Genomic DNA, 26,844 nt, shown 5'->3' with positions numbered 1-26,844 from the left:
ACCAGATGGCGTTGATAACGTACAGTCTGTCCCACATGTTAGCCGTGCGACGTTTCGACCTGTTATCTAATAATCAGTTGTATTTTACACAGCATTTTGTTCAGTGAGGATTTTGGATTCGGAATTGATCTATGAATGCACATAAAGTACTTTTTAAAAAGATTAAAACCCAATATCTACTGATTAATTGAATTTAAAATCAAGAATTGATTTATTCGAACAATTTAAAATATATAATAAACACGACGTTTCGATCTCACCCTAGAGATCATCGTCAGGTCTCACACCTGACGATCGATCTCTAGGGTGAGATCGAAACGTCGTGTATTTTATACATTTTAGATTGTTCGAATAAATAAATTCTTGATTTTAAATTCTTTTAATCTGTAGATAGTGGGTTTTAATCTTTTTATCCGTTCACCACGTTTGAGTGTGGTTATCGTGCTATAAAGTTCTTTTTGTTTTCATCTCTCAGCGATTGTTTGCCTGGATTACGCTATGCTGAAAAGCGAATTCTCTGGACCGTAATGTGGCGCCACATAGTGTATTTTGTTATGCAAATGAATAGGTGGTGACGTCACGGCAACGTCTCCGATTCAGCATTACGTGAAATATCGCTGATAAATGAAAACGTAAACGAGGTTGTGAAAAACTAATGTTTATTTCGGAATGCAAAATCCGTTCTGAACAAATGGATATCATGATATCAGATGGATCATCTGATTGTTAGCGAAATTACGGAGCGAAAAGACACACGGAAAACATGTGTGGGAGAGAAGTTTTCATTCATTTTCAATATCATCGTTTTTTACTGCTTAACTGGATTTCAATATGAAGAAACAAACATCCACCAGATGGCGTGTCAAACAGTCGGTTTTTCCGTGAGCACGCCAATTTTAACAGGGTTTTAGGAGTCCAAATATCATAACAAATAAAATAAAGATATAATTTCCACTAAGCACCTCGGCTTTTCGTTCATTTTTCGCTAATATAATCTTGCCTGTAGCTCATGGGACACCGGCACGGCAACTGAGGGAAGCGAGGACTCGGCGATGATCCGATAGGATCGCTAGTGGCACTGGGTTACCGTTATTCAACCTCAACATACACTGGGTGGAAAGTGAATCCGATATCTATCCGTATAGTGTATTTTTTTCGGATTTGGAAGCCTAAAAATTGAGTTCAAATTTCATCGAAAATGAACTGATTTTCACTACGAATGACCAAGTGATTTGTTGCGCCATCTGGTGTTTACCAGTATCCCATACAAGAATTTGAAGCTGAGCAGTTTGTGCATTGGATGGGAACATAAAAGGACATGCTTGAAGTAAAATAAGTGAATAATCATATTTTCTTTAATTGATTGTGATGTGAATTTCTACATCTTTTAGAAATAATTTGAATTGTCAGCACACGTTTTCATCCGTTATTCGATATGAACATTTAATAATTTTGATTGCATCTTTAGAAAAAAAAACGTTTCAAGAAGTACAATTAACGTTGTCGTTGACACAGTACAACATCAAAACAGCTCAGGTGCAGGCGATGGGACTAGACTGCTGCAAATATGATAATCGTTGCTATTATCAGGATTCGAACTCAGTGTAGAATTGCCGATACTGACTGTCCCCGAACCACGTGCTACTAATCTGATTCGTCGCTTGATGGCTTCATTTATCTAGGGCTTCACGTGACCTCAGATGTTCGTGAAAATCTTCCAATTCAAGGAATATCATAGATAATTGGAATTACCTTTTCTCTGATTCACCTCGGGGAATAAGAAAACTCTTTGACAATACTTCTAATCAGTACTCGATTGATATAAAATCTACGGTTCACCGACGTCCCTGAATTTTGAGGTCACGTTAAGCCCTAGATGCGGTATGTACTTCTAGAATCTCGTTCAAACCACCAACTACTAATTGTACTCTACGAATAAAACACATGACTGTTTCCGTTTGACCTTAACCTTGACATTATGTGGGCTAATTTGGAGGAAACATTTCATCATAGATGGCGCTTTGTGTGTAAGGGCGGTGAAATTAGTGAAGGCTACAAAAGACGTGAGACATTTCAAGGTCAGTGAACATTTTGTGCCTAGACTGGTCCTCTAGACCCTCAACAGCTGCCATTTTGTTTTTGTGGACGATGTTCGTCCTCTGGCAGAGTTTCGCGGTGCCATCGGGTTCGAAACTCTACCGAGAGAGGGTGCCGTTCTGTGTTTTCCGGTGTTTTGATTTGCTAAGGTAAGGTGCTTAGTTTGTCACGATAAATCCAGGTGTCGCTACGAGTAAGTAAGGAAAATCGCTCTAATCTCTACTATTTGCCACTAGATTTCTATTGTTTGTGATTGATATAACTACGAACTCAGAATTATTTTCTAAAATCTGAAATGTCTAAAAGTGATCGATATCTATTTACTTGATGTTAACATCGTCACCAGACGCATCCGGGGCGTTGACGTAAATCGTCCCGCGAGGAATTTTTTTATCGAACCGACGTAAAAAACTTATTCGTCGCACCTAAAATGAACATTTCAAGCAATCGCTTAAACATCACGACGATTCAACGAAACATTTCGCAGTTCGGTTTGCAATGGGGTACTTCCCAATTTCGATATAGATTAAAGCCCCGGCCCATTACCCTCCGTTCTTCCATTTGGGATGCCATGATTCACATGACAGATAGACCCGTGGTTTCTACATCCCCGTAGTCAATATTGTTACACTGCTCCAGTATTTTCTACATCCCCTTTTTTATTCCAATATTGTAGCTTTGCAATAGAACAAAAATTTCACTTGGTTTTTTACGTCCCAATTCCGCGAACGGGTCAGAAAGATTGGGGATGTAGAAACTATTGGGATCTGTAATGTTAAAACCGCTTATTCCGTCTAACTGTAAGTATGGCGTCACCACGTGACTATGATACCAAATAGCCGACCCCGCAAGCTGCAGTTTTTGTAAACCCTGACGGCGAGACGGGTGACCCTTAAGCGAGGGGCAGGCTACATGTAGATGAAATGCAGACGAAGGTATGCATGCAGTAAAGGAACACACACCAGGCAGGGTTTGAATTTCATGCTAACACTGAGAGTAAAAAAAGGAAAGTCATATGTTCAGATTAGGTTATATATATATATATATATATATATATATATATATATATATATATATATATATATATATATATATATATATATATATATATATATATATATATATATATATATATATATATATATATATATATATATATATATATACATTTATACTCATTACGTACCTCGCTGTTGAAATAACAGAATATCAGCGCTACGAACGCCCCCTGGAGGCCGGTAGTGACCCTATGAGCTATGTCTATGACTCGGTACCCGGGCGCATCGAAAGCGGGTCTATAGATCGTTAGAAACCATTGTATCCCGAATAAAGGCACCAGAATGAACGTTGCCTTCAACGCCCGTCTGAAAGTCAAATTTGAAGAATATTATTATAAGAATAGAAAATCGTTTTTTTTAAGTTAATTTCGGCACTGAAATAGGTTCAAGAATTAAAGTTTAGATCAGTCAAAGCTGAATTTGGGTTTAGTTATTCATACACGCCTGCAGAGTCTGAACACAGTGTTGCAGACGAGAGCCAATCTGACATGTTGAGACCAGTCTAAGCTCATTCTAGTTCTAAAGCCGATCTAACGATTAACATAGACCAGTCTTAAGAGTTAAGATCATTTTTTGGTCCCTGTGGTCAGCTGCACAGTCACGGCCTAAATTTAGGACCTCTCCAAGACAATCTAAGTCCGTTGGGTTATCTACTGATTAAGCCAGGTTTAAGTTCAAAGACCACTTTTCGACTGTGCAGTTGGGACCACAGTTGTACAGTCACGACTTGAGTCCAAAATTCGTCTTAATTGGAAGACTATAGTCTTAAGTTGTTAGATTGTCAAGAGAACGAAGTTGGAATTGAAATGGTTTTTTTATCTTAAAATAGGGAATTTCCCTGTTATTTATTCGGCTGGTAAATTTCGTTTGAATATTTTGATTGAGTGTCCCATACAGACCCATCACACTTGCCGGTAGCGAAACAGGCGGTTTGATTTTAAAATCGGAAATCGAAGTACAAATATAGTTGTGTGATCGGCGGTCGAGTTAACAGAATTTTTTTTTTTAAATCGAAGTACATAATTGGAAATTCGATTCCGGTTCATTCAAACAATCTTCCATTCAGTCTGAACCGGCAAGCGACTGATTGGGGTGAACTTTCTTGGCTGCCTAATTGAAATGGTTTTAGCTCTAGAATTAAACTGTGCAACAAGGTCTTCAGAAGACTTCTGAAGCAACTGCCTGAAGTGGCAAGGTCTACAAAGCGCTTACCTATAATTACTGGGTTCATTCGGGTGAGCTGTTAATTGCGTTAACAGTATTCGCAAAATGTTACACAAAAATACCAAATTGAACTGAAAACGAAAACAGAGTCGAACATGTACGAACAACGATTTTTCGAGGCATCTCCGAAAAATATTCAATGCATCTTTTTATCACTCACAACAATGGCGGCTAAATTGGGAACGTAGTGAATCCACTCGAACGCACCTATATTGAGGATCCAACATCTGGAAAAAAAAGGAAACAAATGCATTCGACTTCGTTTCTATTCGACCCCAAAAACCAAGTACACCCGGAGCCACTCTTTTCAGGGACCCGATGATTTCGATATTCTCGGAGCCACGTGAAATTGTGACCGAGTGACGACTTTCGAACACTCTCATATAGTTTCATCCCTAAAACACGGTTTGTTCACGTGGCTGTGATTGATACTGCGTAACCTTCCTGCATTAAAACACAACTGATTTTAAACTCGGTCTGAAGAATATTCAAATCGATACAAACTGTCACCAAACAGTGATGACTTTCAAAAGGCTCTTAGTTTCAACATTTAAGCCTTCCTCCATGCCTCCAGTTCGTAACTTTTTGGCATTAAAACACAACTGATTCTAAACTCGGTCTGAAGAATATTCAAATCTATACAAACTGTCACCAAACAGTGATGACTTTCAAAAGGCTCTTAGTTTAAACATTTAAGCCTTCCTCCATGCCTCCAGTTCGTAACTTTTTGGCATTAAAACACAACTGATTCTAAACTCGGTCTGAAGAATATTCAAATCGATACAAACTGTCACCAAACAGTGATGACTTTCAAAAGGCTCTTAGCTTCACCATTTAAGCCTTCCTCCATGCCTCCAGTTAGTTCGTAACTTTCTGGCGTTAAAACAAAACTGATTTTAAACTCGGTCTGAAGAATCTTCACATCCTCGATACAAACTGTGTGACGAAACAGACGACCATTGAACACTCTCAGTTTCACCATAGACGTACAGTTGAGTATATACGTTCATGCTTTTATCAATGAGTTAAAGCTACGAGCAAGTTTGATAATAGGTTAAAGCTAGCTGAATCTTTGCACAAAGCGCCTTCCACGATATGATAGCATCTAGATGCAATCTACCTGAGATCAAACGAATAGAAATTCCCACTCCCGTTCTAGTAACACGAACAAGCCCAATTTTCTATCGGCTTACAGAAACACTGCGATTTTTTTCTTCAATTGGCTGAAACAGGTTCTGCTTTGAATTAGGTACCGCAGTAAGATTTAGGGGGGAGTGTTTGCGTATAGATCGGTCTCGCTTCATTTCCAATTAAGATCAATTTCGTCCGTGTCGTTGTTGACGAAGCTATTTTTATGTTCGATATCCGCGGGATGACAATTTATTTCGTCCGCGATTTCTCTCGATTGGTCTCGCTCGTCGTCATGCGGCAATTTCTATGTGGCAGAGAATTGATCTCCTGTCCCTCAGTCGATCAGAGTCGAACGGCATTGCGTATGCGGTTTGCAGTCCGTGATAGTCAAAACTATTTTCTTACCAGATTCGCCATTCATAGCGTGATGTGTTGATGATTAAGTATCTAATATCTGGTGTTTATAGTTCATTGTCGATTTTAAATGTTTCAGTTGAAGCACTGGACACATGTGAAGTGTGGACGATCAGTTTTTTAAAGTGAGCTGATAAAATGTCTAATATCTGGTGTTTGTAGTTCATTTTCAATAAAAATGTCTCAGGTGAAGCACTGAACACATGTGAAGTGTGGACGATCAGTTTTTGAAAGTGTTCTCATCAAGTATCCAATGTCTGGTGTTTGTAGTTCATTTTCAATTAGAAATGTCTCAGGTGAAGCACTGAACACATGTGAAGTGTGGACGATCAGTTTTTGAAAGTGAGCTGATAAAATGTCTAATATCTGGTGTTTGGAGTTCATTTTCAATAAAAATGTCTCAGGTGAAGCACTGAACACATGTGAAGTGTGGACGATCAGTTTTTGAAAGTGTTCTGATCAAGTATCGAATGTCTGGTGTTTGTAGTTCATTTTCAATTAGAAATGTCTCAGGTGAAGTAGTTATGAACACATGTGAAGTGTGGACGATCGGTTTTTGAAAGTGTGCTGATAAAATGTCTAATGTGTGGTGTTTGTAGTTTCTGGTGTTTGCACTCATTAATTAACAATGTCTCAGGTGAAGCACTGGACACATGTGAAGTGTGGACGATCAGTTTTTGAAAGTGTTCTCATCAAGTATCCAATGTCTGGTGTTTGTAGTTCATTTTCAATTAGAAATGTCTCAGGTGAAGCACTGAACACATGTGAAGTGTGGACGATCAGTTTTTGAAAGTGAGCTGATAAAATGTCTAATATCTGGTGTTTGGAGTTCATTTTCAATAAAAATGTCTCAGGTGAAGCACTGAACACATGTGAAGTGTGGACGATCAGTTTTTGAAAGTGTTCTGATCAAGTATCGAATGTCTAATGTCTGGTGTTTGTAGTTCATTTTCAATTAGAAATGTCTCAGGTGAAGTAGTTATGAACACATGTGAAGTGTGGACGATCAGTTTTTGAAAGTGTGCTGATAAAATGTCTAATGTCTGGTGTTTGTAGTTTCTGGTGTTTGCACTCATTAATTAACAATGTCTCAGGTGAAGCACTGAACACATGTGAAGTGTGGACGATCAGTTTTTGAAAGTGTTCTGATAAAATGTATAATGTCTGGTGTTTCTAGTTCATTTTCAATTAGAAATGTCTCTGTTGAAGCACTGAACACATGTGAAGTGTGGACGATCAGTTTTTGAAAGTGTGCTGATAAAATGTCTAATGTCTGGTGTTTATAGTTCATTTTCAATTAGAAATGTCTCTGTTGAAGCGCTGAACACATGTGAAGTGTGGACGATGAAAACGTCTTTTATCAAATATAGTGTTTATAGTGTTAATTTTCGATAAGTACGACTTACGTTTCATCGAAGAGTGATATTCTTATAATCGAGTAAATCATCACCGGCAAAAGTGGAAAACCTGAAAATAGAACGGCAAGTGAATATCATATTGAACCGTAGAATATGGTTTAATATCGTAGATAAAACCATAAACCGTTGAAATCGTAAATCATTCGACAGTTTGATATCTAAAATTCAACCATAAAAGATTTAATATCGTAAACCATAAACGAAAAGTAATATTCTTGTATTTATGCAAATGAGGATTAACTGGTTAGCTGCTACTGCCCGTTTGGGATTCGGGAAATTTGAAAAATTCAGTTCAAAGTTAGATATTGAAAATAAACATATTTCACAGAAGCGATCAGTTAAGATAAGATGAAATCTTATTAATCTCATACCATTTCTATGGCGAGTTGAGGGAAGGACAATTGTTTACACAGAATAATTGTTACAAAATACAGAATATATTTTCAAAAACGAAACGATGTTATTTCCAATTCCATTATTCTTTCAATGAATTTTGCAAATCGGAAATGTGTGGCGTTCAACATATCAATTTTTCTAGAAGTAAAATCCACTGTTAGTAGCGCCATCTGGAGGCATAGCTCGATTTGAATTTGCCATTCGGTTGAGCGTCCAAACGGGAAATGAACTTGACAAATGTAAGATAACTTCATTATCCTGACTAAGAAATGATAGTTTAAGGAAGTCTGAAAGGTAAAACCGACTATTAGCCACGCCATCTGGTGGCAAAGCTCGGTATCAGATTCCCGATTCCATTTTTCATATCTTTAAGCAGGTGCAATGCGGGTTTTACTTTGCCAGAGTCAAGTACCACTTACGAACTGAGTCATTTCGTTGCGATGGCATCTTTCGCTGCTCATCAACAAAACGAGATATCATTAATTGAAAAGTAAACATTGTGACAGCTAGCGGCCCTAATTGAATCACGTGATACACTGCCTAGAACGGGTTCAAAAAGTCAAGGACGAATGCAATAATTTCCGACGCAACGATCGTACGGTAACGCACTCCATAGATTGAAAAAAGAAGAATTGTTTCCGATGGATTCTTCGAAAATACTTTTGAACAGAAGACGATTAATGGAATTAAATTCAGCACGATTTGGACTTATGGAAAATGGAACTGTTTGTTCTTTAATGGAAATTTGATTTTGGTTAAGTCGGAATTCCAGTCAATTAACCAGAATTCCAGTAATAACCCGATCTATCCCCAGAAGAACCGAACCGTTACAATTCGATTCGTATTTGGATTTGAGAATGTTATTTCTAATCAAAGGTCTGACTCACAACTGTAAAACTGGGAATTTGTGGTTTGGAACAGGGAATTCGCGACACCGCGAAACTGGGAACACATAGCGTTGGAAATGAAAACTCGTAACTGGGAAACTAGTGGTGAGCCACAAGCTTGGAACTGGGAACTCACATCTGTGGAACTAGGTCATAAAAGTTCAACAGTTCCGTCGCTTCGGAAAGATTCGCCAGAGCCGGGCTTAGTATTTGAAAGGTGAACCTTAAATCTTAACACAACTGAAGGAACGCACTAGAAATTTCGAAGATATAAATATTATGAGATAAAAACTTTTTGTTGGTTTTAACTTACCCCACCCGAACACGTAATACGGTATGAGGTTGTCTTGTGGTTTGAACGTATTACTCAGTAGCTGATGTAAATAATATCCTTCCGCGAACATCCACGTGAAACAAGTACCTTCCAGGTATCGGGTTAAAGTCGACAGAAATTTGCAGCCAGCCTGAAATCACAAATCAATACAGTTACAGAGTAAGTTATGACAATAAATATAGCCGCGAAGCAGCGATAACGGGTTTTATGGACATCAGGTCGAAAACGCCGTAAAGTATTAATAGAAATTATCTAAATTATTTAAATTATTAGTAGAATAATGTTTAGCTTCTGAAAACTTCGGCTAGAGTACGAATAAAGAAAACGTCCGCGACAGGACTCGAACCTGCAATCTTCTGATTCGAAGTCAGACGCCTTATCCATTAGGCCACGCGGACAGTTGGATGGACGGAAAAATATAGCAAGATATTTCTAGCTAATAAATCGGATGAAAGTGGAATCTTAAATTGGTCTTCCTCGTCGAGAATTCAAATGTTGGGAAATGTCATATAAATATCGTTATAGAGCTCATCCCTCAGATTTTCCCATCCAGAGCAGACCGTAATAAAATGAAGAAATATGAAATCGATAAACTGTCCACTGTGTAAGCGGATATATATAAGCGACATTCGATGCAAAAAACTTGATCGTCTTCAGGGAAATCACCGAGTCAAAGACCAAATTTCATCAGTTGACCCGGGTGTCAATAGTTCTGCGGAGATATTCACCGAGTTACACGACGATTAACAAATATGAAAGCAATCCTATCAAAACAGCTGCCACTGACTGCTGACCCTGACCAATACAAACTACCTGTTCTAAACGCGCTTGATTCAATACGTATAGGGGTTAACTTGTCCCACACAACACTGTGGAACTGGATACAGAATCAGAATAAATCCACACAATTGTGAAATGGGACGAGTTGAGTTTAACCCACGCAAACGGGGAATTGGGTCCAGAGTAGAATTGAACCCTCAACTGTGGATTTGGGTTCAGTGTCAAATTAAACCCACAACTGTGGAACTTGGATGGTTAAGGGCACTGGATTCGGAGTCGAATTAAACCCGCACAACACTGTGGGACTGGATCCAGAGTCAAATTAAACCCACACAACACTGTGGAACTGGATCCAGAGTCAAATTAAACCCACATAACTGTGTAACTGGATCCAGATTCAAATTAAACCCACACAACTGTGGAACTGGATCCAAGTCGAATTAGGCCCACACGACTGTGTAACTGGATCCAGAGTCAAATTAAACCCACACGACTGTGGAACTGGATTCAGAGTCAAATTAAACCCACACGACTGTGGAACTTGATTCAGAGTCAAATTAAACCCACACGACTGTGGAACTGGATTCAGAGTCGAATTAAACCCACACCACGTGTGGAACTGGGTCCAGAGTCCAGAGTTAAACCGATACAACTAATTGGCCCACGTACAACTTGTTGAACCACTGAAAATAGTAAAACAACAGCAAAATCTTAGATCGTAAATATAGATCGTTTACAAGTATAATGGCAGGTGGCGCCAGTATCGGCTAGTAATGCCGGAGCCTGTGCTTCGCGAGTGGGTGGCTGGGCGAAGACTCATTGATTACCGTGAGAGGATGAAACGTCGATTAATCGCCTCGCAATGTTTATCAGAATTTCTCAGATGTCGATACGTTTTCGGCAGACGTATAAACCGGTCGTGTTTAACCGGTCAGAAAATCGGTTAACAATCTCAATCAACTGATCAAAGCACAAGCGGTTAATTTCACGAAATACGATCGAAAATTCATTACGACCTTATTTGTCGTTACACAGTTTGCCAGATACTGGATTCGGTTTTTTTACAGTTTGCGAGTTAGAGTTAACTTGAATAAGTTGATTTTGACTCACATTAGTTCGTTTTCAATAAGTTAACTCTGATTCAAATTGGTTCATTTTCTCATAAGTTAACTCTGATTCAATTTGGTTCATTTTCAATTAGTTAACTCTGATTCAAATGGGTTCATTTTCTCATAAGTTAACTCTGATTCAAATTGGTTCATTTCCAATAAGTTAACTCTGATTCAAATTGGTTCATTTTCAATAAGTTATCTCCGAGTCAAAGTTGGTTCATTTTTCAATAAGGTAACTCCCAGTCAAATCTTAACTCACAACTATGGAATTTATTCAGCGCATTTTATTGTCAAACATGCAGGACCCAAGTTTGGTTCTTAATGATAAATGATAATTGCAATTATGATGATGATAATCATGATGACAATGATAACAATAATGATAATAATATTAATCTATTTTCTTATATAGCGCACTCGTACGAATCATAATCGGTTATTCTTGAATCGTATGGCCAGGCTTATTGAAATTCACAGCCCAGGAGGCAATGAACGTTTAAAATAAAATAAAAAAAACATGTTGACTATCAATACTAATGCAGAACTCCGACGCTTGACGAAGTCGGCGTTTTAACGAGACCGTCGACATGTTTGTGTTGTTGTAATTGTACCTAATGACTTATGTAAACATCGAATTTAATCAGCGCGATGCTAATTCCCCAGACGAAGTTACTACGTACCGCCGTCTACGCGAGTAGAAATTAGGCCTCAGTAAAACTTGTCGCGGAATATTGCTCGGGGGGTACCTCCGGTTTAATTATCATAGTTACCGAATTTCATCACTCGAACCAACTTTGCCGATTAGTCAAATACGGAAATTAGGTTAATTTTTCGCGATCGCTTTGATCAGGGGATGAATTCGCCATCATGTGAGAAAACGCAGGCTCAGCGCAAGAAGAGCAAACTGCTAGCGTTCACGTACGTCATTTTGGACGTCAGAATCGACTGATACTTCAGTTAAGCGATAGGCTTATCGGCTGATATGACACGATTTGAGGTCCTATAACTTATCGAGTTTTCAATGACACTAGTTCCACCTAGAGGTGCTTAGAAGTGCCATATCTCGCCGTTGTTCTCATTGACCGCGGTTCATCCTAGTGTTCAGAAGTATTTTAACTTGCCAATTTTCATTGACGGTGGTGCCCCCTGGACAGGTTTAGAAATACTGAAATCAGAAAACTTGCTGAAACTACCATTGACAGTGGCTCCCCCTGTAGGTGTTAAAAAGTACCAATACTTACGAACGTATTTCTTATTGACAGTGACATAGACACTGGTGCCCCCTAGGCGTGTTTAGAAATATATACTATAACTAACCGAGTTCTCATTGACAGTGGTGCCCCCTGGACGGGTTTAGAAATACTTTAACTTACTGAAACTACCATTGGCAGTGGCTCCCCCTGTAGGCATTAAAAGTACTAAGACTGACGTACGTATTTTTTATTGACAGTGGTGCCCCCTGGACGGGTTTAGAAATACTTTAACTTACTGAAACTACCATTGGCAGTGGCTCCCCCTGTAGGCATTAAAAGTACTAAGACTGACGTACGTATTTCTTATTGACACTGGTGCCCCCTGGACGCGTTTAGAAATATATACTATAGATTACTGGGTTCTCATTGACAGTGGCTCCCCTGCAGGTGTTATAAGTACTAAGACTTACGAACGTATTTCTTAATGACACTGGTGCCCCCTGGGCGTGTTTAGAAATATATACTAAACTTACTGGGTTCTCATTGACAGTGGCTCCCCCTGCAGGTGTTATAAGTACTAAGTCTTACGAACGCATTTCTTATTGACACTGGTGCCCCCTGGGCGTGTTTAGAAATATATACTAATTTTACTGGGTTCTCATTGACAGTGGCTCCCCCTGCAGGTGTTATAAGTACTAAGTCTTACGAACGTATTTCTTATTGAGACTGGTGCCCCCTGGGCGTGTTTAGAAATATATACTAATTTTACTGGGTTCTCATCGACAGTGGCTGCCCATTTGGGTGTTAAGAAGTTCTCAAACTAATCAAATACTTTTTATTGACAGTGGTGCCCCTGTAGGTGTTCAGAAGAGCTACAACTTACCGAGTTTTCGTTGACAGTGATGCCATTTGGATTATCGAGTGTGTTGTATGTGATGACGATGTTCCACACGATGATCATGATTCCATTGGTTATAAACGACAGGAATAGGTTTAAATGAAGTCTGACTCGGTGTTGGGCTAGTAGAGCTCTGAAACAAAGAGATACAAGTTACATCATTTGATTTAAGTTTATCAGTGAGGATCCACCAGGTGTCGTTAGTGTACAGTAAGACATAAACTATTGCGCCATGATCCCACTTGTGAGGATCCACTAGGTGTCGCTGGTGTGATGGACATAGACTTCAGGATTTCACATCGGGCAAGTGAGGGCACCCTTAGTGTTGCAAGTGTGTAGGACATCAACTACTGCGGCAATAGAAGATTCCACTTGTGGCAGGTGAGGATCCACCAGGTGTCGCTAGTGTGCAGTAGGACATCAACTTCTGCGGCAATAGAAGGTTCCACTTGTGTCAAGTGAGGATCCACCAGGTATCCCAACGGTTAGTCGATCGTGTTATTTAATTCATTCTATACCTCGTGAGGATCCAGCAAAAACTGCCTAATGTGCCGATAGTGGATCCTCACGCGCTACAAATCCCCAGGCGTCAATATTTTTACGGTTCCATTAGAAATTAGAACAGACAGAGTTAACGATGAAAATGAGACGGCAATAAATCTAATTCTTTTCGGGTTTCTTTTTAAGTTCGAATCATCATCTTTTCGATTAATCCCAACTATTTTTATCTGATCCGTCGCGTGATTTGTCAAACGGCGGATTTCGCGTTCAACAGTCCGCAAATCCGCGACTAAATGAATGACTTCCGGTATATAACGGCTGTTGAAATTTATCGATCGCAAGGTGCTCGTTAATTTAAATAAACCCCGATTGTTATTATTAATCGTTCTACGACTAATTCCTTCAGTGAAGCGACGCGACGTTTCATGATTTAATGGCGTCGTCTCGTTAAAAGGTTACCGCGGCAATTGAGGTTTATGTGCAGTTAATTGCCAAACGATCTCAATTGGAAATAAATTAGTCCGAGGATTGATAGCCGCACGATCGATATTCGAGCCAATTTCGAGCGATTTAAACAGGGTTAGTAAGAAAGCGAGCTAAGCAGTGGGCCAACAGAACTAGCCCGCTTGGAAGCGGTTATAACAAATATATATATATATATATATATATATATATATATATATATATATATATATTCGTAACAGTGTCGAATTTCAACAACCAATCATGTTGATATTTTGTCGTCAGCAGACGGCAGAGACTGGTCGATTCAGATGGCTATTAGAACCGTACTTGTTTCTATAATCGCGTATTAGCCCTGTCGTCTGCCGGTCTGATACCTCGCAGGTGTCGTCTGATACACACTACGGTTATCGATCATCTACCGACGAAGACGGATTTTTATTATCTCTACTAGAGGTTTATCTCGTCGGGTAATAAATATTGATAATCGATTACGAATTCTGCGAGCTATCGTATGACATCTGTGGGTTTACTTCTACTTGGAAGAATAAAACGATTTTTTCGTTTGTTGTTCAGTTTTAACTACATGCATCTGTTTTGTATTCATTAAGCCAAACGTCAATTCCACAGCCAGAGTGGATAGAAGAGGATAAAGCCAAGTGTATCATAATCAATCTAACAACTCGAGACCAGTCTTAACTCGTTTTAGTTCTACAGCCAATCTAACAATTTAAGACCCGTCTAAGCTCATTTTGGTTTTATACCAAACTAACAACCTAAGACCAGTCTAAACTCATTTTAGTTCTATAACCAATCTTACAACTTAAGACCAGGCTAAGTTCATTTTGGTTCTATAATCAATCTAACAACTCGAGACCAGTCTTAACTCGTTTTAGTTCTATAACCAATCTAACAATTTAAGACCCGTCTAAGCTCATTTTAGTTTTATAACCAAACTAACAACCTAAGACCAGTCTAAACTCAGTTTTATCTACCAGGTTGACGACCTGCCAAAGTACTTTTTTGTTCTGAAACCAATATAATGACTTCGACGAGTCGAAGCAGTTCGTTTTAGTTTTATAACTAATCAAACAACTTAGGACCAGTCTAGGTCAAAGATCTATTCGTAGACGAATTTCACAACGTATTGAAGACAAGTTTAAGCTTTGACTGTTTGGCCAAAACAAATAACATTTAATGGATTCACGATTCTTTTAAAAGCTAACCGGCTGCCTAATGTAAATTTTGGTCAGTGCAGTACTTACCTATAGTAGATGAAAATAATTACAGCCGGTACAAGAAACAGGATGCTGATGACATTGCATGAAACCGTGATTAAAATTCCCAACTTTTGAGACTGAAATAAAGTAAAAAGAGATTTCGTTAAATATCAAAACCGGATCTTGGTAAATTCAATTGTAATACTGTAAGCCACAAAAAGCCCCCGACTTTCAGTAGATGGTTTTTTTGTGTACTTACTGATTTGTTAGATGGTTTTTTCATGTACTGATTTGTTAGAAGAGCAGGGTTTGGAGTGAGAATTAAAAACTTAAAATGAAAGCTTTGAGATCTGTGACTTTTTGAAGAGTTGGACATGAATAACTGACTCTGCTTAAGTTGTATGATTAAGTTCATCCAAAATAAACACCAACTTCGCCACCAGATGGCGTGTGTAAAATTCATTTTAACAAAGAAAGAAAAATAAAGAATAATAAAAATAAATTATCAATCCTTCGGTTAGATAGAAACGATAGATTAATCTCTGCTTGTAATGCTTTTGGTGATGAATTACAGTTAATTTTTCCAGTCGATTACAGTTTATGATTCTATATTTGAAGTCCGTAGAAACATCTGAATTTGAACACCTTTGGTAACCTTGATATATTTAGAAAGAAAAATAAAAACAACCCACAATAGCTAAATCCATCAAAATAGGAATAGAAATACATAGACCTCTCTCCAATAGTTGGTACAAGCTTAATGTAAATAGAGCTTGTGTGTATTGTTGATTACTTTTCAATGATTTATAAGGTAAAGTTCTTTTTACCGTTGAAATGGCTGGGGTCTAAAAAAAAAAAAATCACAATCCATATTTAAGAAAAAATAGTTCATTTTGCTTTTAACCTGATTTTTGAACATCCGAATCCAAACGTTTACAAACGAGTCTAAGAAATAGAAAGATTCACTTTTCTACTGTCGATGTTTGGCATTTATAGTTTCATGAATGGTTAATTACGCGCGAAGAGAAATTTGAATCCTCGATTGCCACAGTAGCGTTGCCGATACATCATCAAAAATCAAAAAATCTTCAACTCGACCATCTTTGGCTGATCTGATGAATAAATGACTTAGCGAGCCGTTTCGGAGATTGTCGAAAAAAAATATCGAAACGATGAAAAACCTAGAAACCAGAGATGAACACGTCATAGACGGAACGCTATTCGTACGTCAAACTGCGTAATGGGATCTAGTGATTTGCATATAACCCCGAGAGTTGTTGTTTAATATGGACGGCCGGCAGAGGAAGATTATACCCAAGTATTCACACTCAGTTCTCAGTTCGCCGGTCAGAAAGGCAAAACTGCTTGCAATCCCCATCAGATATCGCATTCGTGACGTCATAGTTTGTTTTCCCCGTCAGTGTTCAAGGACATAAAGGAAACAGATACATTGTATTCATTTCCAAATTTCGGGTATTTGTCATCTGTCAACTCATTTATTTTTGCTCGGTATTTGCCCCAGCGTTTATACACGACGGACAATCTGATTTGGCGCCGGACGTCTCGAACGGTTTATCTGCACATGTATTCCTCCTGCGCACGATGGCTTTCCAAGCAGGGCGAGTGCTGCGGCAGAGTGTAGCCGTATCATCAGGTTTAAATCCCCCTGCTGACGGAGGATGGGCTGCATGCGATAACAACTACTGCGGCCATAGAGGATTCAACTTGTGGCAAGTAAGGATCCACCAGGTGCCACTAGTGTGCAGTAGGGTAGTGTGCGGGCAACACTTCGAAGGCCGTCCCGTCGTCGTCCAAGGGTTAGTCTTGGTTAGAAACCAAGATCCGAGCGGCGTTAAGCCACACAAACAAACAAACATCAACTAATTCGGCAATAGAGGTTTCCACTTGTGGCAAGTGATGAGTCACCAGGTGCCTCTAGTGTGCAATAGGACATCAACTACTGCGGCAATAGAGGATCCCACCATGTGTGGATCCACCAGGTGTCGCTAGTGTGCTGTAGGACATCAACTATTGCGGTAATAGAGGATTCAACTATTTTGTGATGAAAAAACTATTTCGAGAACTAATTTAGACGGGCGACGAAATTGTCGACGGCTAACAAAGAGAAATAAAAAAAAGAACAGAGCGTGGGCCACTGTCACGAAACTGAAACCCGGTGGGGAATCCGTCAATTCTGTTCCTTCCGGGTCGAAATTAGAATCAAATATAGAGAATGGGCGCATTGAATACGCAAACAAGACTTCAAACTGCGAGTTCGGTCCGACGGGACTCGAGTAGTTAATTACGCGGCGCAGCAGACACAGAGCTCTCGACCGCCTGGAACACTAGACCGCGCATAGGACAAACTAATTCTACAAATACTAATCAACTGTTCACAAGGATGTTCAATATTGAATTACAAGCGGTAAAATGAATTATTCGCGGTTCGAGTGGTTTCATTTTTCGATTCGCGCGCGGAGGTCGCGATCGTCCAATACACCTAAATATCGGGGTATTGTGTTCCCGGCCGCAGTAACCAATCAGTAAGTCGCATATCGTATTCCACCGAGATTGACGCCGGAATAAACCCTACTACCACTGCGTGTTTGTAAATACACGCGCAGTTCAGACTATTTCTAGTCCGGAATGTTGCATCGATTGAAAATCCGACCATATACATCTTGGACAACAGTTACTGTGATCAGCAGGAATAAAACAGTTTGAAAGTCGTCACTCGATTTCACGTTTTAAGAATATTCAACAAACAACAATAATAAAATTGAGAAAGCTTTATCACGAGGGCCAACAACATCCGCGTCTACCAATCTTACCCCCAAAAGATTAATTTTAATCATATTTAATCTTAAAGCTTCGGACCCAGTGTGTAAGACGCTTGTTCTTCCAATCGTTATTTAAGATTAGCCAAATTTTTGAATGAATCTTGATCAATATACCTTTTTGAATTTGAATTTGAATTTAATTTAGTCCGTTTCCGGAACGGACAAGATTAAAACGGACCGAATGAATGCTGTATTTTCAAATCAGCTTCTATCAATTCTGGTCCAGCTAGACGCGACAATGCGATTGGAATGAACCCGACCATCGTGACGCCACGGGCCTGAGGGTCTCACGCTGCTTACCTGTGCATCGATACAAGTTGTATAATTCGTGAATTCATTCCCACTTTTAGGATGTCTGAACCAAGTTCCGTTTTCTCCGCATCGTTTGAACGCTTTACCTAGAAAACCAGAAATACACGACTTGAAAATAAATCACTGATCTGCAGCCTAGAAACTTAGTACCCTTACAAATTTCCCACTGAAATATGTGATCAATCATTTTTTGTAAGTCTACTGATAAAATGTTAAATGTCTGGTATTTGTGGTTCAAGAATGTGTGATCAGTTTTTTAAAGTGTGCTGATGAAATGTCTAATGTCTGGTGTTTGTAGTTACTTTTCAATTAAAGATGTCTCGGATGAAGTTGTGAAGTGTGGGCGATCAGTTTTTTTAAATTGTCCTGATGAAATGTCTAAGGTCTGGTATTTGATTTTCAATTAAAAATGTCTCAGGTGAAGTTCTGAACACATGTAAAGTTTGGGCGATCAGTTTTTTAAAGTGTACTCATAAAATATCTAATGTCTGGTGTTTGTAGTTCATTTTTAAAAAGGACGGTTACCTTACCTGTGGAATGCGCGTAGCTTAAAAAGGATGGACATCGTTTATAGGACGTTTCGCTGGATTGCGTCTCTTTCCAACAGGCGAACCCGTCCCACGTGCTCGGACAGGTACCGCGCTGTCGGGTTGCATTGGTGACAGTTAGCCGGCGCCGATTTTCGATTTGCTCGTCGCAACATTTGCCGGCTTGCCGACAACATAAAGTCCATCGTCTGCATTCATCCGCCGATAACGATCTGCAGACTAGCGAACGAATCGTGCCGTTACGGATATCCGGCGCGATCAGCGTGCCGGGTCGGTATATCGTATTGTTCAACGCCATCAGATAATGCGTTCGCCCCAGACTGACCAGCGCTTTATGTCGGAATAAAAAGCGATAGCACTGCTTGCACGTGAACAGTTTGAATCTGCCCGGTTCAAGGTCACCGGTGCTGTCGCGACAAAACGAGCAAAACGCGCACAACACCTGGAAAGATAGAGGAACAAGGAAATGATGTTTGTTTTGAAGCCACGATTCAAATCGCTACATTATTTCAATAAGACAATTCTATTGCTCTTCTACCATTTGCATGGTACGCGGAGGGAATGAAATTGTCTATAGATATCAAAAAGAGAAAAAAGACATTTTGAAAAACATGAGTTTATTATGTTATCACGTATATCAAAAATGTATACACTATTTACACTACACACTACATAAGGGATCTGTACACCATTTTTGATAGAATTGCTCATTGGACATTTTGAGTTTTTAATATATCAAAATTTCTAAATATTTTTAATAGTTTTTGAAAATGGCTCATAGAATTGAGTTGAAACGTTTAGCTACCAGATAGTTTTTCTTTTTATTGTGGGTTTTTGTCTACTATTTCTAAATATGTTTGAATTCGGGATTGTTTCGTTAAGTTCAGCGAGAACGGTACAATTAGAAATAAAATGTTATTCATCCCCAACAGAGCATTGGAAGTTGGACACATTCATTCATTTCACGCTGAATAATGGTTAGAAAATTCACGTAGGGAGTATCGATTCTAAACTGAAAAAATAAGTCGTAAAATTCTCATCATTAATCTCTCAAATTCGATATTGTTTTTCCCTAGAATTTATATATAGTGGATTACCATCCATTTTGAAAACCGTCGCTGGTACATACTGGCCACGTGGTATTTGTTTTAGATATTTGGAGATTTCTCCGGGCCAAGTTGCAAATTCATGTTTTTAGACTTAAGTGGTCTCAAATCTTAAGAAGACTTGTCTTACGTTGTTAGATTGACTAAAGAATTAAGTTGGTCTTAAACTAGTCTTGGATCTAAGCCACGACTATGCAACCGGCCCCAGCAGCAGATAAGATAAAGACAAGATATTATAATGTAAAACATAGTTCTGATTCTGCTGGTTGTTTCTGTTTCGCAATTCGACAGATATCACACGCACTGGGACTGTTCCGAAATCAATGCTGCGCTCGGACGATGTGACGTCATACCCAAGCGCAGGATGATCTATTAAGGCGATCGATAAACGAATCAGGCATCATTTCACGCAAAGAATGGATGCCTTACACAAGTCTAATGGGAGCGGTAATTAGAATATCCGTACAACCCCCAGGTGTATAGTATCGATACAGGTATATATCGGCACGGATTCCAATTAAAGAAAGCCGAACAGTATCTACTGAGAGACACTGGGTCCGATAACGCAATCAGAGACCGCTATAGTAACTCTCCCTCTCTCTCCCTCTCCGCCTCTTACCTCTCTCCTTTCTCTCCCTCGCTTTCCCCACTCTCTTCTCTCTCTCTCTCTCTCTCTCTCTCTCTCTCTCTCTCTCTCTCTCTCTCTCTCTCTCTCTCTCTCTCTCTCTCTCTCTCTCTCTCTCTCTCTCTCTCTCTCTCTCTCTCTCTCTCTCTCTCTCTCTCTCTCTCTCTCTCTCTCTCTCTCTCTCTCTCTCTCTCTCTCTCTCTTCTTCCATTCTTCCGTCGTCTACCTGGTGTTTGTGCAATAATAACTCTAATGGATTATTTGTGGTCTTCCTAAATGGACACAGTCCGTATTCGATAAAACTTTATTGTCGCAGCGTTGAAATCGCTTCGCATTTTAGAAAGTACCGCTATTAGTAGAAATCATTAATACATCGATATTAACTCGGTGGAGGTAATACGGGAGCCCACCAGCGAGAGAGAGAGAGTGTGTTAAAATGTTGGAGTCATTGTCATACTGATTCCCATCATCAGTAACATCAGCAAGCGCCGCTGCGCCAAGATGTTGTGTACTTTATTTCACCACTGCTCATGATCTGCAGTAATTCGTTTTAGGATTTCAATATCTGATGTTCTATTGTTGAGGTTTAATATCGTAATCATAGAGAGATCTTGTTTAATGTTTGACAGCCAGGTTTTACGGGGTCGTCCTCTGGGTCTTTCAGTTAGTCTCAATGACTCTTGTAGTGCTTTAGGTACTGGTGTTTCAGATGGTAGGCGCATCAGATGTCCAAGCCAAGTTAGTCGTCTTCTGGTTATGTGATTTCACTCCAGGGCACAGTATCCGTTCTTTTACGCAGTTTTTTGTTGTTAATAATTTTCGGCCACGTTAGTCCTGGTATTCTTCTTAGCAGAGATCTCCTGAAAGAATCAATCTCGTTTTCCAGAGTTACGGCAAGAGTCCATAGTTCGCTGCTTCCCACGACGATTATTCACATAAAATTGAACCCTACCCCAAACGTAGCATGCCTGCTACAGTAACACACTTTTTCCAGAGGTTTCGAGCGATGTCAAATTCGATTTAAAAACGACCGAATCAAACGCATCGGTTTCCGCGTAACTCGGCTCAAACAACAGATTGCGGAAAAAACAACTACTTCGTTCACATTCGCCTGCCGCATCCGTGCGCATTACAAGCGTCACTCGTCGTCGCTTAGTTGCCTTCAAAGGTGATTCCGACTTCATCGGCGCAAAAATAGCATCTTATGTCATCAGGTTCCTGCTGATGAAGGATGTGTCTACTAGGGCAGGGGTTTGTACTGTGACAGAGTCTCACGATGTCATCAGGTTCAAATCCCTGCTGAGGGAGGATGTGTCTACTAGGGGCAGGGGTTTGTACTGTGACAGAGTCTCGCGATGTCATCAGGTTCAAACCCCTGCTGAGAGAGGATGTGTCTATTAGGACAGGGGTTTGTACTGTGACAGAGTCTCATGATGTCATCAGGTTCAAATCCCTGCTGAGGGAGGATGTGTCTGCTAGGACAGGGGTTTGTACTGTGACAGAGTCTCATGATGTCATCAGGTTCAAATCCCTGCTGAGGGAGGATGTGTCTACTAGGGCAGGGGTTTGTACTGTGACAGAGTCTCATGATGTCATCAGGTTCAAATCCCTGCTGAGGGAGGATGTGTCTACTAGGACAGGGTTTTATACTGTGATAGAGTCTCGTGATGTCATCAGGTTCAAATCCCTGCTGAGGGAGGATGTGTCTATTAGGACAGGGGTTTGTACTGCGACAGAGTCTCACGATATCATCAGGTTCAAATCCCTGCTGAGGGAGGATGTGTCTACTAGGACAGGGGTTTGTACTGTGACAGAGTCTCACGATGTCATCAGGTTCAAATCCCTGCTGAGGGAGGATGTGTCTACTAGGACAGGGGTTTGTACTGTGACAGAGTCTCATGATGTCATCAGGTTCAAATCCCTGCTGAGGGAGGATGTGTCTACTAGGGCATGGGTATGTACTGTGACAGAGTCTCATGATGTCATCAGGTTCAAATCCCTGCTGAGGGAGGATGTGTCTATTAGGACAGGGGTTTGTACTGCGACAGAGTCTCACGATATCATCAGGTTCAAATCCCTGCTGAGGGAGGATGTGTCTGCTAGGACAGGGGTTTGTACTGTGACAGAGTCTCATGATGTCATCAGGTTCAAATCCCTGCTGAGGGAGGATGTGTCTACTAGGGCAGGGGTTTGTACTGTGACAGAGTCTCGTGATGTCATCAGGTTCAAATCCCTGTTGAGGGTGTGGACCACGAGCGCATTTGGAGGTTATGTTCTTATAATGAATCACCGGCATCACATTTGAAGGGACAGGTCTATTCCATAAGCCCAGATAATGCTAGGTGTTCGAGGCAAATATCTGTGTTAGAAAAAAATGCTGATAGCAAACTTATACGGTATCCAGACAAATTAAGTTTACTCTGGCTTTGATGTAAGTGATTCGAAAACAAGTTTATGACGGCAACGATGAGTTGATGAATATTGCATTTTATCGGCTGAACGTGCCGCAGACGAGCCTCACCGGGACATACGAGGCCGTTTCATTTGCGAATTATGAGTTTATAAGAGGTCGCGATTCGACGGTTTATTAATGCGCGGTTCATGTCCGGATCGCGCGAATAGAAGCCGATTTATGAAACATTTAATATTGTAGTTACTGCGTGACTGCTGCCGCCGGTTCCCAAGAGTTTCGTGCGTCTGTGATGATCGAAAAGCCACGTGACCGAGACACAATGATGCGCGGCATTTATCTGATTTATATCAGCGGCCACATTAGGGTTTATTAGTTGAATACTAATTAATTGCGCTACCGACAACGCTACTGCTGCGGCAATCGAGGATCCACCAGGTGTCGCTGGTATAGTCGGTCTTCCGGACATCGATATACGAAAGACAACGCCAGCCGTGGCAATTGGGGATTCCACTTGTAATAGGTGAGGATTCACCAGGTGTCGCTAGTGTACGGTAGGACATCAACTTCTGTTGCAATGGAAGATCCCACTTGTGGTAAGTGATTCACCAGGTGTCACTAGCATAAAGCAGGACATCAACTACTGGCGCAGGAGAGGATCCCACTTGTGGCAAGTATGGATCCACCAGGTGTCGCTATTGTGCGGTAGGACATCAACGACCGTAGCAATAGAAGATCCCACTTGTGGAAAGTTGTCACTGGTGTACATTAGCACATCAAGATAGATGAGTCAACTTGTGGAATGCGAGGATTTACCAGGTGTCGCTAGTGTGCACTAGGCCATCAAGTGATACGGCAATCTAAGCACACGTTACTTGGAAATAAGCGTTCTAGACACGGTCGGTTCCCATCCAGATAGAATTCTATTGTAATAGTTTGTTGATTACCTAGCCATCGCACTGCCTTCAAACTTTCCGGTCAACTTCAGAGCATCGTACTAGAGAAAAGATTCACCAGGTGTCACTTGTGTGCAGTATGATATCAAACACTGCAGCACTAGACATCCAACTTGTGGCAAGTGATGATCCACAAGGTGTCACTAGTAGTAACTCGTCGTTCTTCATGCTTCAACTGTTTCTACATCTCGATTAGAATCGCGTTGGTTTGAGACCGGGTTTCACCGCGTAACGGGTAGTTGTTTATTGTCTCAGAAGCGCCGGAACGTACCCGGAACGTGTTCTCATCTTCGTTGAGTGATCGCTTTAAGAGAATCGTATATCGCAGACTCGTCGCCGACCTGATCGCTTGCCCGTGAAGATTAACGCTGGAAGCTCCCCGCGTGTTCACGGGATTCCAGGCAATCATTGCGTCAACGCACAATTCACCGTATAGCGCGCCACAGAAAGGCGCAAGAATCTTAATTCTCTATTGCCGATACCGTTTAACCGTAAAGACTTAGAGCTCCTAGGACCACATCGCCACGCCATTCCACGCGAGATAAGTGAAAAACGATTCGCTCTCATTTCGCAGTGGAGTGAATGTAGCTTCGGCACGGAAGAAGCTCAGTACTTCTCTCGCACCCTTTCTCCTAATTCCTCCTTTTTGTTCATTCTTCTCCCTCTCCCTCCTAACATCTCTTCAGGTTAACACTCTTATCTTCCACGTCACCAAATACAGCTTCCTCCCTGGCACCGAATTTGGTAAATAAGCCAATCAGGCCTTACTAAAATATTACAGATTAAAAGATCACTCAATACATCCTCGCATCAGACAATTTTGTTAATGGCTGCGAATTGACGTTAAACCTGTCAAAAAAGATCGGCAGCGATTCTCAAATTTCACGGCTCTGATAGCTTTCGGATAATAGTTTCTGGATCTAGTTTCGATCTAATCGTCATGCAGATCTTTGATAATTGCTGAATGGAAATTTACATATTTGACAACTCGCGCGTACGAGCTGTCAATCAGGTAACTAATAATCAATCATAGTGACGAAACCCCTCCATCTGCCTCTCCCTCTGTCTGTCCCTGTCCCTGTCCCTTTCCCCATCCCTGTCCCAGTTCCTGCCACTGTCCCTGTGCTTGTCCCTGCCAATGTCCCTGTCCCTGCCACTCTCCATATTCCCTGTCCCTGTCCCTGTCCCTGTCACTTCCCTGTCCCTGTCTCTGTCCCTGTCCCTCTCCCTCTCCCTGACCCGTCCTTGTCCCTCTCCCTGACCCTATCACTCTCCCTATACCCCTCCCTTTCCCTGTCCCTGCCCCCTCCCTGTCCCAGTTCCTGCCACTGTCGCTGTGCTTGTCCCTGCCACTCTCCCTATTCCCTGTCCCTGTCACTTCCCTGTCCCTGTCTCTGTCCCTGTCCCTCTCCCTCTCCCTGACCCGTCCTTGTCTCTCTCCCTGACCCTATCACTCTCCCTACACCCCTCCCTTTCCCTGTCCCTGTCCCTCTCCCTGGTCCGTCCCTGTCCCTCTCCCTGTCCCTGCCCCCTCCCTTTCCCATTTCCTATCCCTCACCCAGTCCCTCTCCTTCTCCCTGTGCCTGTGCCTGTGCCTGTCCCTGTACCTCTCCCTCTCCCCCTTCTTCTCCCTCTCCAAGCGATCCTTCCAAGTGAAACATTAAACTGAATATCTATTTGCCGTGACGTCACACATCCTTTTTCGCGAATCTTCAATATTGACACAAAGTGAATTACGACGCTGAGTCCGTATAAATACTAAGATACAGTTGATCAGAGACATATACATATATATAAACAGCTAAGACTTATTAATGATCATATCGGTGATGATGGGTTCTATAGCCGTAGATTCGAGACTTGTCATCGTTTTCGAATGATTAATTACGTTAAAACCCTTTGCAGTCATTAATCTTTAGTCGATTTCAGTGAGGTGTACATATCTGTGGTTCTGGGATCGATTTCCCAGGTGATTATTGATGATACGCCGTCAGTGGTGGAACCAGTTCCGCAGTTGTAGATATTACTGTCTGGATCCAGTTCCACAGTTGTGCGGATTTAATCTGACTCTGAACCTAGTTCTATAGTGAGTTTATTTAATCTCTGGCTCCAGTTCCACAGTTGTGTGGGTTTAATTTAACTCTGCATCCAGTTCCACAGTTGTGTGGGTTTAATCTTACTCTGCATCCACTTCCACAGCTGTGTGGGTTTAATTTTAACTCAGGATCCAGTTCCACAGTTATGGAGATTTTTATCTCCGGTCTCAATTCTTAAGTTGTGCTGGTTCGAAATGAGTCTCGATCCAGTTCCATGGGTGTCCGAGTTGATTTGAGTCAGGCCCCAAATTCATCTTATATTTTAGGGGATCAAATTTGAATTCGGACCACGGTTTTGAGCGTTAAATTTGAATTCGGTCCTTCAGTCCTACAGCTGTGCGGGTCGACCCAGCATCTAGTTCCGCGTAGTACATGTACCAGTAATTGAATCAACCATAAATTACTGTCATTAAAGATTCTATCGAAATCGATTTCGGCGTCTGCTTCAAACGATTACGTACTAACAAAAACGCTCGAATCCGATATTAAACCTGAGCTAACATTTAGATAGCATTCGAGATATTAATTGCAATTTCGGATTGATAAATATTTTGATACATTGTCGAGAAGAACCTGAAAGCATACTCGATTTGTAATGACTTTGTTTGACATGAACACATGCGACACTCGGGGTTCGACGTGTATAATTCAATTGTTTACCGACCGTTCAGTTAAAACCGTCGTCTATGTATATAGATTAGAAACCTAGATTCGACGCCGTTAAGCGAAATTAAATCTAATGAAATGGTACTATCAACATATCTACCCCCTAGTGACGATGGGTTACCCAGGTGCCCGCATAACTAGCCGGCTTAACAGGTTACCC

General features: G+C 40.8%; 1 protein-coding gene and 1 non-coding gene across 2 annotated transcripts in view; both read right to left on the bottom strand.

Annotated features, from left to right (window-relative positions):
• The window catches only part of LOC141912217 (calcitonin gene-related peptide type 1 receptor-like), a 28,874-nt gene extending 4,543 nt beyond the window's left edge, over positions 1–24,331 (bottom strand). Inside the window, exons 1-10 of the mRNA XM_074803436.1 lie at positions 24,194–24,331; positions 18,808–19,267; positions 18,266–18,363; positions 15,171–15,262; positions 12,928–13,075; positions 8,939–9,089; positions 7,331–7,391; positions 4,540–4,606; positions 4,368–4,450; positions 3,284–3,461 (exon numbers count right to left, since the gene is read on the bottom strand). Coding sequence (XP_074659537.1) covers positions 3,284–3,461; positions 4,368–4,450; positions 4,540–4,606; positions 7,331–7,391; positions 8,939–9,089; positions 12,928–13,075; positions 15,171–15,262; positions 18,266–18,363; positions 18,808–19,267; positions 24,194–24,331 — 1,476 coding nt within the window. The remainder of the gene's footprint in view (positions 1–3,283; positions 3,462–4,367; positions 4,451–4,539; positions 4,607–7,330; positions 7,392–8,938; positions 9,090–12,927; positions 13,076–15,170; positions 15,263–18,265; positions 18,364–18,807; positions 19,268–24,193) is intronic.
• Positions 9,285–9,357, bottom strand: Trnar-ucg (transfer RNA arginine (anticodon UCG)). Its single transcript has one exon. It is a non-coding gene; the product is annotated as a tRNA-Arg (tRNA).
• Positions 24,332–26,844: the final 2,513 nt, after the last annotated feature.

This window comes from Tubulanus polymorphus, chromosome 10 (genome assembly GCF_964204645.1).
Source record: "Tubulanus polymorphus chromosome 10, tnTubPoly1.2, whole genome shotgun sequence".
NCBI lineage: Eukaryota > Metazoa > Nemertea > Palaeonemertea > Tubulaniformes > Tubulanidae > Tubulanus > Tubulanus polymorphus.
The sequence above is the reverse complement of the archived record's forward strand: the minus strand, read 5'-3'. Positions and strand labels throughout refer to the sequence as shown.